The sequence below is a fragment of the Dipodomys spectabilis genome, unplaced genomic scaffold (assembly GCF_019054845.1).
Source record: "Dipodomys spectabilis isolate Male_0828 unplaced genomic scaffold, ASM1905484v1 ptg000076l, whole genome shotgun sequence".
Taxonomy (NCBI): domain Eukaryota; kingdom Metazoa; phylum Chordata; class Mammalia; order Rodentia; family Heteromyidae; genus Dipodomys; species Dipodomys spectabilis.
Window position 1 is genome coordinate 3,683,724 of NW_024870753.1, and position 13,327 is coordinate 3,697,050.

The following is a 13,327-nucleotide window of genomic DNA, read 5'->3' on the forward strand; positions in this document are numbered from 1 at the left end:
GCACAGAAACAGAACTGAGCAAAGCAAAGAAGCTGCTCTGGGCCTCTGCATCTGACCAGAGCTCCTAAACTTGTTCTCTGTCTCTAAAAAGAGAGTCGTCCCTGCCCCCTGGGATGTGGACCATGGACTTGGCATCTAACAGTCAGAGTTTAGAGACAGTTCCTTGTGTTTGGGTGGAATCATCTTTCTGAAGATGGAAAGACCCTTGGAAGATGTATCTTATAAGTGGTTCATTACTACCTGAGCCAATTACTCTGAGGCTTTGAGCCCCAGGGAAGGAACAAAGAACAGGCCCCCTAAAATGACCCAATGAGTTTCTATTCCATTTCTCTCCTACTGTCAAGCCCAAACGTATCTTTTCCATATTATGACATTTGGTATGTAGAGTTGAGAAGGGCACAAGTCAAGAGTATTAATTGTGTTCCTTTCCATAGGCTGCAACTTAGTCTCCTGAGAAAAAGATTTTTTTTTTGCCTCTGCTCATCTCCTCTTTCTAGCTTTATTATCTTCTCACCAGTATGTCCTGTTTATTATCAGGTAACACCAAGGATATAATCTTTTCTAATTGTTTCAGTAATGCAAGGTAGCAAAAGAGCAAGGAGAGGGCTGGTAGCAAAGCCAAGCTCTTGTTTCTGAGTTCTGTGCCATCCCAACAGAACTCAAATTCATGCACAGCCCACCTGCTTATATGATTACACAAACAAATCTCAGTCTCTGAGCTTTAGACCAGCTTTGGAAGCAGAAATCTTTTCCTTGATGATTTACTTACTTGATAATTCATGTATGTCTGTACATATGGATGTATTTTTGTGGCAAGCTCTTCTTAGGTTGCCTGGGTTGGCTTTGAACTCCTGGACTCATGGGATCTTCCTACCTCAGCCTCCTGAATAGCTGGAACTACAGGCACTCTGCCACTGTACCTAGCTTTTTTTCCCCCTTCAATTTTCTATTTGATAGACTTGGATTGGTTTCTCATCCTTACTTAAGCTGTCTCCTGATAGGCCTGGTTCTCATAAAGGTCCTTTTCTTCTTCTGTGCGTGATTATGAGAACTCTTGAGACAAGTGTCATTTCCATCATATACATCTTTAGGAGGGAAGTAGTCCTAATAGGATCTTGTGACTGATACTTTCCTGGTGTTACATCAAGACAGACACAACCTTATAAAGGGACTACATAGACTCACTCCTAGACTGCTGCTTGACTGTAGGCAGGTGATGATGGAGATTTGGAGGGAAGGGGGGGTGGATAATCAGTGACCTTTGAAGGATTTAGTTTTGGATCTGGAAACCAATGCAGCTATCTACTAGCTAGCTGGGGGGAGATGGACTCATTACTTAATAACTTACTTTCCTGCTTTGTAAAGCAGAGACAAAGCCTCTTCATGTGTGCTCCAAAAGTGTGTGTGTTGGGAACTAAATCCCTAAATTCATATTGGTGATACTGGGAGATAAGGTCAATTAACACCATCAGATTAAGACAATAGGTGCTAAGTAACAGTCCTTTCCTCTTCAACACGTGGAGCACTGGTTCTCTCCTGAGAACTTTTCTCTGAAGGACTTTGACTAAATGATCCTTACAAAAATTCCATGAGGTATTTGTTTGTTTGTTTTGGACATTTTAAAGAGGAACTATCTTAATGCAGGGTGCCAATGGTTTACAGCTGTAATCCTACTCAGAAGTCTGAGATCTGAGGATCGCACTGCAAGTCAGCCCAGGCAGGAAAGTCCGTGAGACTCTCATCTCCAATTAAGCACACAAAAAGTGGGAAGTGGCACTGTAGCTCAAGTGGGTGGTAGAGCACTAGCCTTGAGCAAAAGGAAATTAGGGACAGTGCCCAGGCCTAGAGTTCAAGGCCCAGGACTGGGGGGGGGGGGGGGGGGGTGGGAGGAGGAAGTATCTGAGTCTCAAATGTCACTTGCTCTGAAGGAAGTCAGTCACTATACTGTGAGGTTAGTTAGCCTTGTGGAACTCTATGGAAATGCCCATTCAGAGAGGACCCGGGGTTCTCTTACCACTAGCATTGTCGCATTGTCAGTCACATGAGTGAGTCATCTTGGAAGGGATCTTCCATTCCCATTTGAGCTACCAGAGGACCAGTATCTTAATTACAACCTCCTGAGCTTAGAGCCAAAACCACTCGGCTAAGCCACTCTGAAAATTTGGGACTCACAGAAAATTCAAAGTACTGTTTATTGTTGTTTTAAGCCACAGGGCTTTGAAGCAGTAGATAACCAATTTAGTGTTAGTGCCAGGTCTTTTGTTTGCTTGTTGTCTGCTTGAAGTAAGGGTGATGATGGATTAGATAGTTGGATTTAGAGATGTTAAGATATACTCTAGGAGTATATTTTTAACTAAATAATAAGTAAATATCTGAATCTCAGAAGAGAACTGGCCTGAAGATTTAAATTGGAGAATCTTCAATATATGGAGGCTCTTTGAAACTAAGAAAGAGTGTAAAATATCAGAAGAGATGTGCCAGGCACTGGTGGCTCACGCCTGTAATCCTAGCTACTCAGGAGGCTGACACTGAGGACTGTGGTTCAAAGCCAGCCCGGGCAGGAAATTCCATGACACTCTTCTCTCTAATTAACCCTCAGAAAACTGGAAGTGGTGCTCTGGCTCAAAGTAGTAGTAGAGCACTAGTCTTGAGCAAAAAAGTTCAGAGATATTGCCCAGGCCCAGAGTTCAAACCTTGGGACTGGCAAAAAGGAGGAAGGAAGGGAGGGACGGAGGGAGGAAAAAAGGAAGAAAGGAAGAAAGGAGGGAGAAAAGGAAAGAAAAAAGGAAGGAAAGTAGAAAGGAAGGAAGGAAAGAAGGAGGGAGGGATGGATAGAAAGGAGGAGGAAAAAGAAGAGATGTTACTGAAAGCTCTGTCTCTGTTGATTTGTGAAGGAGAGCATACTTAGGAAGGAAAGGAAATAAGGTATGTTACTTTGGGCAGAATGAAGAGGAAAATAGAATACAGTCTCAAAGTTCTACAGTCTTGCTGGGCGCTGGTGGCTCATATCTGTAATCCTAGCTACTCAAGAGGCTGAGATCTGAGGATCTTGGTTCAAAGCTAGCCCTGGCAGGAAAGGCTGAGAGACTCTTATCTTCAATTAACCACCAGAAAACCAGAAGTGGTGCTGTGGCTCAAGTGGTAGAGTGCTTGCCTTAAGCTGGGCAGGAAAGTCTGTGAGATTCTTATACTGCCAAAAAGCTGAATGTGGAGCTGTGGCTCAAGTAGTAAAGTCCTAGGCTTGAGCTAAAAAGCTCAGGTCCTGAGTTCAAGCCCCATACTGGCATATGTGCACGCACCCATGCGCCCGTGCACGTGCATGTGCGCACACACACACACACACACACACACACACACACACACACACACACACGGTGGCATATTCCTGTAATCTCAGCACTACAAAGGCAGATTGTGAGTTCAATACCAGCCTGAGCTTTTTAATGAGACTCGGTTCTTTTTATACATAGAAAAATTAGAATTAACAGTAGTCAAGAAGTTGGGAATGTATTCTGTAATTCTTCAAATTGTCTTTTACAAGCCAGGTAGTTAGAGAGATTTGTTTCCACTCATTGACTCTCCCTTCCTTTTCTTTTTTCTTTTTTTGTTGGTTGTGGGGCTTGAACTCCGGGCCTGGGCACTGTCCCTGCACTCTTCAGCTCAAGGCAAGCACTCTACCACTTGAGCCACAGCGCCACTTCTGGGTTTCGTGTGGTTTATTGGAGATAAGGGTCTCACGGACTTTGCTGCCTAGGCTGGCTTTGAACCGCAATCCTCAGATCTCAGCCTCCTGAGTAGCTAGGATTACAGGCATGAGCCACTGGCACCCTGCTTCTCCCTTTCTTTTCCATGTGCTCTGATTGCCACATCGAATCTACATTATAACTAAAGCTTCGACATTTAAATATGGAATACTCTCTTTCTTTTGTCTTTTCTTCTTTTGGTACTGGGGATAGAACCCAGGACGTTGCATTTTTGAAGCAAGTGCTTTGCCATTGAGCTACATTCCAGCCCTGGAATATTTTTTTTAAAGTGGCATAAAGAATATCTGGAAGATTTCAGAGCTAGAGCCTAAGAACCAAATAAGAAATAAGAAGGTCAAAAATGGCCATCAGAAAGAAAAAAGCCATATTTACAGGTACTCTCTGCTATTAGATTAGCCCAAAAGATAAGAGTCTATGTATAAATTCCCATCATCAGTAGAACAAAGGAATATGCTTTCTCCTCTGGCCATGGATGTGTGAGAAAGGATTAACTCAGCTACCTGACTTCTGAAATTTAATGGATGTATTTATGGAAGAATATTAGAGGTAGCTGGTCTTGATTCAAAAAAAAAAATGCTAAATTTCCTAAACCTGGACCGTGTTTTCAGAAATTCAAGCTGCATTTAGCAAAGCAAGGAAAAAATAAATTCAGGCTGCTAGCTTGGCAGCTGGTCTGGATACAGTATTTTGCTCTGTTTACTCTGTCAGGAAGCCAGTTCCATTTGATTAAATTCTGAAATTAGAATGCATGCACTCTGGAAGATACCGAGCGCCTTCATGCTTTTACCCGTATGGAAAATGTGATTAAGGAAATGAACTCAACGGCTGTAGCACCAGCAGAGATCAATGCAACAGCTGTATTCAACCAGGCTCAATGGGCTAGACCTTTACTTTATTAAAATGGATGGCTTTAGCATGGAAACTGTGTCCACATCACAGAACTGTCCTTCTGCTCTCAACAGAGGCCCAGAAAAGAGCCAAGTGCAGCTGCCATCAAATATTATGGCAGCATGAAAACTCAGATCCTCTCTCATGCCACAAAACTAAGCCAAAAGGAAGGATAATGAAAGAATTTATATGCACAGTCTTCCCACACTAACATATTGGATTCTTTTCAGAATTGCTAGTATGTCCTAATTTGGCAAGATTTTTAGAATCCTCACCCTCCTCTTCCCCCCCCCCCACCAAAAAAATCTTGAAATTTTGTGACTTTTTTTGGCATTGCCTAAAGTGAAGTAGACTATGAGTGATCATTTACATGGCGAAAGATAGCCAGAGGCAAAATATGACCAGATAACCCACAAGAAAATATATCATTGTCTTTATTTACTCAGTTATCATACGGAAAGAGGAGATTTGCTTAGAAAAGACTTCAATTAGAGCCTATGATTGCCAAGTCTTCCCTTTGGCCATATTGGAATTGTTTAATAAGTTGAAAGGAAGTCAGAGGATGTGAAGGACGTACCCAAGAGAATCTGCACTGGAAGAGAGCCTACATAAGACTTTCTGGAATCAAAGCACATTTTCATGGATATTATGTCCCAGGATCTGATTCCCTGGGCTTTGCAGATTAAGCAACTGTTTGTGAGGGACTGCAAATACTGTCAGATTCTTTGGAGTAAATTCACATGAACTAGAGTCACAAGAAGATGGGACGTAGAGTAGAAGACAGGTAACCATGAGATGTAGAGGTGTTAGGTAAACCAAGTTCAATATCCTTAAGATGTGCTGATAGTTGCTTGCTTGGTCAGCTTGGAACCGGGGCAAGCAGAGCTAAGAAAGCTCGTTAATTGGTTTAATCTGGCTATGTCTCCATCTCTACAGATTAGATGATGCTTTCACATTGGAAGACCTATAGGATTGCCTCTGTGTGTGTGTGTGTGTGTGTGCGTGCGCGCGTGCGTGTGCACTAGTACTAGGGTTTGAACTCTAGGTTTGAGAGCTATCCCTGAGATTTTTTTTCTCTCAAAACTAGTGCTCTACCACAGCTCCAATTCTGGCTTTTGGTTGGCTAATTGAAGAGTTTTACAGACTTTCTTGTTTGAGCTGCCTTTGAATTCAATCATTAGATCTCAGCCTCCTGAGTAGGCAGAAGTCCAGGCACCAGTCACCAGCGTCTGGAGGGGTTGCCTTTTTAGAAATACCATAAAGACTGTTTTTTCTGTTACTACAATCTTTGTGGCCTTTGTTTATCTTCCAGCCATATTGAAATACAATCATTTATCCACTCCAGTTTGATGTTTTGCTTTATTTTTTGCAGTACTAGGGACTGATCTCTAGCCAGGCAGGTTCTCTAACCCTTTAGCACTCCTCTAATTCCTTGAGGGCATTTGTTATTTTTAAGCTAGGGTCTCACTTTACACCCGGGCTGGGCTCTGCTGCGACCCTTCCAATTGTTGTTGAGGATCACAGGCGTTCACCAGGAGTCTTGTAAACTTTTTTATGCCTGAGCTGTTCTTGAACCACCATCCCCTATTCTCTGCCTCTGAATTAGGTAGGATTACAGGCTTGATCCAGTATACCCGGGCATTTGATGAGTTTTGATCATTGTGTATGTTCATGAAATGATCATCATGATCAAAACCATTCAAAACATTTCTTTATACCCTTTCCCAGTCAATCTCCAACCCCAAGCATACATGACTGGCTTTTGTCAAGATAGCTTTTTTTAGATGAGATCATATAATACATATGATTTCATATCTGGTTTTTATCATATGTAACATAAATGCCATTGTAACAGCTAAGATTCACATGATTAAGATTTCAAAAACATCTGAATAGCTGCTACCTGGGATATCGCTATAAGTCAGGACTCTAAAACGGCTTCCTGGGCCATCCAGGCAGGTAACCGAAATATGTGAGATGAATGTGCAGAAGATAGGTTCATGAAAACACAAGGCCTGACTCAAAAGGCATTCACCTTTAGTTTTACTTCTAGCCACACGTTGACAAAAGAGAGTGGAGAAAATAAGCAAGTCACAGAAGAATACACACAGGTTAATATCCCTTATTTTAAAATAGGTGAAACAATTTGATATTACACTTAGGAATGCACATGTAGCAAAAGTAGGTTAAAAACCAGAAAAAGAAAAAGCATCCGAATGCAAAACCCCAAATTTAAGACAGTGATCATGTATAGCAGGAGGAAATGTGGGCAGGTTATAGATGCAAATTAAGTAGAAGGGAAGATTTAATCTGTGGGGTAGTATTTTAAATTTAAATACATGGGTATTTTACTCATACTACTTTGTATATAACACATATTGTGTGATACATTTTTTAAGGCAAAAAGAAACCCCCAAACCCTGTTAGGCAAAGAGCAATCCCATGTGGATTTGGCTCGTGGCTACCCTAGCACAATAAGTAGAATTGCACAGTCACCGAGTGAATAAGCTCTGAAGCCAGGCTGCCTGATCACATTTGAATCCCTGCTTTACCACTAAATAGTTTTGTACCCTTGGGCAGCTTAGCAGAGAATTACTAACATTCTCTGCAAACTCAAGCCCGAAGGCTAGACACAGATCTGCCAGTTCCTGTACAGCCTTCCAGCTAAGAATGGTTTGTACATTTTTTAAGTGTTTGGAAAAACTGCCCTCAAACATTGTCATGGAATGGTGAAGCGTTTTGGAAATTAGCTTTGGCTATAGAATGGGTTCTGTGTCCCCCACCCTTACCCCCCTGAAACTAAAAAGTAAAGGCGCACTTACATGTCCAACCAGTATTTCAATAACAACTAACATTGTTGGAGTCCCAAGCAATCTCAAGACGATTTCTTTTACACGCGTCCTGTGTTTATAAAGATTAGAACAAGAAGCAAGATTTCCCTGTCTATCCAGATGTACTTTCTGAGCTCCACCTGGAGTCCAACAGGGTCTTCTGGACCTGAATGTAAGCGGAAAGAACATTTCATATTTCAAAAGTCATTTTTAATTGTGCAACTGAGAAGCTTCTACCTAATCTTCGATGGGAAGCAATTAATCTGCAATGTAATGACATGCTAAAAAGCAAGTATCAGAGAAGACGTTCAATAAAATTGTGTGAATGCCTTTGAAGCAGTGAATATGCTCAATTAAAGCCATATGCTCATGGACTCGTGTCAGTACTTGGCCAGCTCTATCTGTATGAAAAGACATTTTCAAAGATGGACTATATAACATCGTATTAAATTCAGCATTAACAAATGAATGCTGGTAATTGGTTTTTTCATAGTATAAAGAATACAACTTTGCCAGTGGCTCATGCCTTCTAGTCCTAGCTACTTAGGAAGCTGAGATCTGAGGATCATGGTTCAAAGCCAGCCCAGGCAGGAAAGTCCATGAGACTCTTATCTCCAATAAACCACTCACAGAACACCAAAAGTGGTGCTGTGGCTCAAGCGGTAGAGTGCTAGCCTTGAGCTGAAGAGCTGAGGGACAGACAGAGCCTAGGCTCAGAGTTCAAGGCCCACAACCAACAAAAAAAGAAAAAGAAAGAATACAACTTTGAACTCCATCCAGCCAAGAGAAATGTTATGCTCCCCAAAAGAATTTTGTCTCCTCCTAGTATCATGAAGAGCTGTATTAAATCATTCTATTGTGAATTTCATTAGAAGAAATTTTGTGAAAGCTTGTTTCTTCTGATGTGTGTGTGTGTGTGTGCGTGTGTGTAAATATACACACGTAGTTTGGTTTTGCTTCTTGGATCACAAAGTCTAAAATATTTACTTCCTGGCTTATTTGTGAGGATATTGGAACTTCACCTCAGAACCGGGGTACTGTTCCTTAGCCTTTTCACTCAGTGCATACAAAATTGATTTGGACATGGTTTTAGTTCATATGCCTAAGAACATGCCAGAAGCCTACTAAAATCTGTCATAGCATATACAAAAATTAACAAATGCCTGAAAATTTGAGTCATAGAAGGATACAATAATGGTGACAAACAAAAGCAGCAACAAATCAAAAAGAAACCTGGAAGTTATAAGGGTGAAAAAACATAGAAGTATTAATTTTTTGGACTTCTCTTGAGTTTAAGATTTACAGTAACAACATGCTATAACCTGAAGGGCTGTAACTTAAGTGAAAGCCCACCTGTGCACTAGCATATGGATGTGTGTGTGTGGTTGTAGGTATGGACAGGGATTCTCCTACTTACATTAACTTCTTCTTTTGAGATGGTGTCTGGTGCAGGCTTACGTGAAACATAATCCTTTCCAATCTCAGCCTCCGGCTAGCTGAGGTCCCAGGCACACACCACTGTGCTAGCAGTGGGTTGAAATGGACCTTTCAAAATGTTTTTCCTGCACCGACCTCAAACCAGGATCCTTCTGATCTCTGCCTCGAGTAGTTAGAATCTGGTACCTGGCCTTTTTTCTTCTTCTTTTGTGCCAATCTTAGGGCTTGAACTACAGCCAGGCCTGGGCACTGTTCCTGAGTTGTTTTTGCTCAAGCCTATCACTTGAAACAGTTCTTTTTTTTTTTGGTGATTCATCAGAGATAAGAGTCTCACACTTTCCTGTCTGGATTGGCTTAGAACCATGATCCTCAAATCTCAGCCTCCTGAGTAGCTAGGATGACAGGTATGAGCCATCAGTGCCAGTTTTGGCCCTGTTCTGGGAAAAATTTGTCACTGTTTTAGGAAATTTCATAGAGAGGGGCTTTGGTTTCTATGTCTACAATATAGTCTTTGTGACTAGAACACACTGGGACTTGGTTGCTTTGGCAGATGTTAAGAACACCCACGGATTCAGACTTAAATAATGGAACATTTGTGAACAAGACTCTATCCAATGAAACACACTAAGCCACATCATTTTATTTTCTGGCACATACACCATTATTCAACCAGTCTTATTTCTGATTACTACATGAGTGGACCAGCTGAAATTGTCTTTCTTGGTTCTCTTGCTCTTGTAAATTTGGGCAGTGTTACGTCAGACTTTCGTTCCATCAGTTACAAGCCTCAGTCTTTTCCCTCACATGCTAAGAAATACAATCAGAGGCAATTTAATGCCAGATTGTCTTCTAAGTGATGACTATATGAGATTAACTGGTGTGCCTCTTATGGACAGCACTGTCCCCTCTCTAATGTCCTCGTTTGCTGATGTAGTCCAGTCCCCTATGTATTATATCTTAATTTTTCTCTTTGGCTCAAGGCTAGCTAGTAGTTACTACTTGAGCCACAGTGCCACTTCCACTTTTTCTGCTTATGTGGTACTGAGGAATCGAACCCAGGGCCTCATGCGTGTGAGGCAAGCACTCTACCACTGAGCCATCTTCCCAGCCCTAACCAAGTTTTTGTTTTTGTTTTTTTAAAGAACAGAATTACAGATTAAATGGAAAAGACTCTAAGAAGTCCTTTGGTCCTACTCTACATTTGGTGAGAACTGCAATAATTCTTCAGAGGATTCAATGTTGATTTGGACCTGCAGGTTGCTGATTTGTTACCCTTTGAAATGGTAGTTTTCCAGTATTAGGCATTTCGATGTCTTAAAAATGTTCCCCTCCATTTTAGCTTTAAGTTCATTATACTTTTCCACCCTAACACTTGGTGTACGTGGGATTCCTTTTTCAATCATGAGTTTTCTTAATACTCAGCTTACAGTCATCCATAGTATGCATAGTATGAACTTTCAACTTCTTTTAGCCATCTGGGTAGTGTGTTACATACTGTCTTTGGAAAATAGAGAAAATAATCACCTAACATCATTTTGTTGTGTAGTTCAGAGAAAGAAGCCCACCTGAAAACTTGCAAGGCTCCACCATTTACTACCTTTTATATGACCTCAGAAAATTTACTTCATCTCATTTAAACTTTCTCAAGAACAAAATGAAAGTATTTATCTTATGGGCTGCTATGAACATTAAATAGCACAAAGCTCCATGAAATCATTATGTATTGTAAGTGATACATAAGTCTTACTTCTAAGTGCCTAATTCAGGCACAGAATCATCAATAATCTCAATAAACAATGAATATTAGCCCCTAGCACACTACCTTATATACAACTCTCAGTAAAACTTATTATTCTGTCCATCATCCTTCTTATGACTTAGTTCCTCGATGTCTCACATGAATCCTTTATGGAAATTATCCCATTGATCTAATTGTAGTCCTAACAGATATTGTATAGTGTGTGGCAATTTTTATTTGAATGTAAATATCCTAAGAAAGCCTATAATAGACAAGAGTTCACCAGGAAAAAGTTCCTCTACTTATTCTTATAGAAAAAACTGGCACTTCAAACCTACTGACTTAAACCAGGGTACATGTAAGTAAGGCTAAGGAAAGAGGATCACTAGTTCAGCCCTAGCCTGGGACAGTGAGCAAGATCCTGTCTCAAAAAAAAAAAAAAAAAAGCAAAAGCTGTTGGTAAATATGTGGCTAAGGAAAACAGCAAAGAGGTGAGCAGGTTAAAAACAAACCCACGACTCTGTCAACAGTGGCTGCCGCCTGGAAGCCTAGCTACTCAGGAGGCTGAGATCTGGGGGAAGTGATTTGAAGCCAGCCTCAGCAGGAAAATCTGTAAGACTCTTTTATCTTAAATTAATGCTCCCTTATCACACCCAGAAGTGCAGGTGTGGTTCAAGTGGTACAGCACCCATCTGGAGTCTGGATAGTCTTGAGCACAAAAGCTCAAGGACTACCTGAGCTCAAGCCCAAGGACCAGGAAACAAAAGCAAGAAAAACAAAACAAAACAAAACAAAAAACCTACAGCCAACCAAAACAAAAACAAAAACCCCACCAGGATAGTGCACTATCTTGGAAGGCCACTGCAACTGACAGTGATTTTTTTTTGGGTCCGGTCGTGGGGCCTGAACTCTGGGCCTGGGCGCTGTCCCTCAGCTCTTCAGCTCAAGGCTAGCGCTCTACCACTTGAGCCACAGCGCCACTTCCGGCTTTTTTCTTTTTGCTTATGTGGTGCTGAGGAATCGAACTCAGGGCCTCAGGCATGCAAGGCAAGCGCTCTACCACTGAGCCACCTTCCCAGCCCCTGACAGTGATTTTTATTACTGTATTTAATGAACAATCCAGTGTGATAATTACCCATTAATCTAGTTGCCTCTTTGTTTAGAATATGGCTGTGTAAAGTTTCCCCACTGTGCTTACAGGAGAGAAGCACCCCAAATACTTTTGAATGGCTGGAATATAGACAAGAACTTCTAAGATACTACTGTCAACGGAGAAGAGGTACCTGCATGATTAACGTTTATCCAGTATATTTTAGCATGCTGATGCAGATTAAGGAGCTTTGGGCGCAAATAAGAAAGTGACTAACACGAGGTAAAAATCCATTTGGTGCCTCTGGCAAAGAAGGGAATTAACTAGCTTGAGTAATTTGGAAATAGTTGAGTTTTATGGCTCATGCTTTGTTAGCATGGACACTGGACTTAAAATAGAAAAATGCTAGGGAAAGATAGACTAAGCCAGTGTAATAGAAAGGACTTCATCTTTTCACCAACACAAAGTGATATTAAGTGAGGCAAGGAGGAAGGCAGTGAGGCCCGTTTACAAAAAAAGGGAATCAAGCAGGGCGCTGGTGGCTCCTGCCTGTAATCCCAGCTACTCAGGAGGCTGAGGATTGGTTTGAAGGTAGTCCACGCAGGGCAGTTTATGATGCTTATCTCAAATTCCAGAAAAAAGCTGGAAATGATGCTGTTGCTCAAACGGTAAGAGTGCTAGCCTTGAGAAGTGGCTTAGACAGCTCCTAGGCCCAGAGTTCCAGGCCCAGTAAAAAGAAAGAGTGGGGGAGGGGAGGGAGAGAGAAGAAAAGAAAAAGAGAAGAGACAAGAAAAGGGGATCTGTCCCGGAGGGCTGTGCAAATGTGATCACTGGAACCCCCAGGCAGGGAAAGTGTTCACCTCCCTCCCAAGCTAGTTATTCGAGGCTACGTCTGGGTTGGTGGCAACCTTTTCTTTTGTGCTGCTGTTAACCCCTACGTGCTTATTCTGATCTATCTGTGAGTGAAAATAATACCCTTCTTCGAAAGAAAACCGCAGTGACGCCAGGGCAGGGTTTGCGAGAGGCCTTGTTCGCAAGCTAACTCTTAACAGGGGGAAGGGCTTGGCTCTACACGGCGAGTCGGGCTGCGATGATGCTCCCGAAGGCGATCAGGCGCTGCTGGAGCACGGTTCGGAGCAGGTCGAGCTTGACTCCCGGGGTCGGGTACGGCGAGAAGCGGTTCTGGCGGTTCCGGAGAAGACGGGCCGCCCCCCGGCCGCCCCCGGGGCCCCGCCGGCCTTCGGTCCGCACGCTCGGCCGCACCGTCGGACGCGGTCCCGGATACACCGCCTCGGGTCCGGCCACCAGGAAGCTGTCCCCGGACACCATGGCCAAGGCCTGGGCCGAGGGGCTGAGGTCGCCATGGGAGCAACGGTACGCCACCCGGTCCCGCTGGTCGCCGGCCGACAGAGACGCACAGTTCAGGGCCATCGTCAAACACTGCCCGCAGTGTCTGCGTCAAACGGGGGCCTTCGAAGCTCCACAGGTCTGTCCGGCCCACCTCGGACGCGAGGCCTCACTAACCCGGGGGCGCCATCACGTAGCGCGGCGGCCTTCAAAACACAACACAAAACCTCGC

At 42.8% G+C, this 13,327-nt stretch overlaps 1 protein-coding gene across 1 annotated transcript; it reads right to left on the reverse strand.

Moving 5' to 3' along the window:
- Positions 1-12,757: 12,757 nt before the first annotated feature.
- On the reverse strand, positions 12,758-13,320 carry CUNH11orf71 (chromosome unknown C11orf71 homolog). The gene has a single exon (XM_042682854.1). The coding sequence runs from the start codon at positions 13,177-13,179 to the stop codon at positions 12,817-12,819; it is 363 nt and encodes a 120-aa protein (XP_042538788.1). The 5' UTR covers positions 13,180-13,320; the 3' UTR covers positions 12,758-12,816.
- Positions 13,321-13,327: the final 7 nt, after the last annotated feature.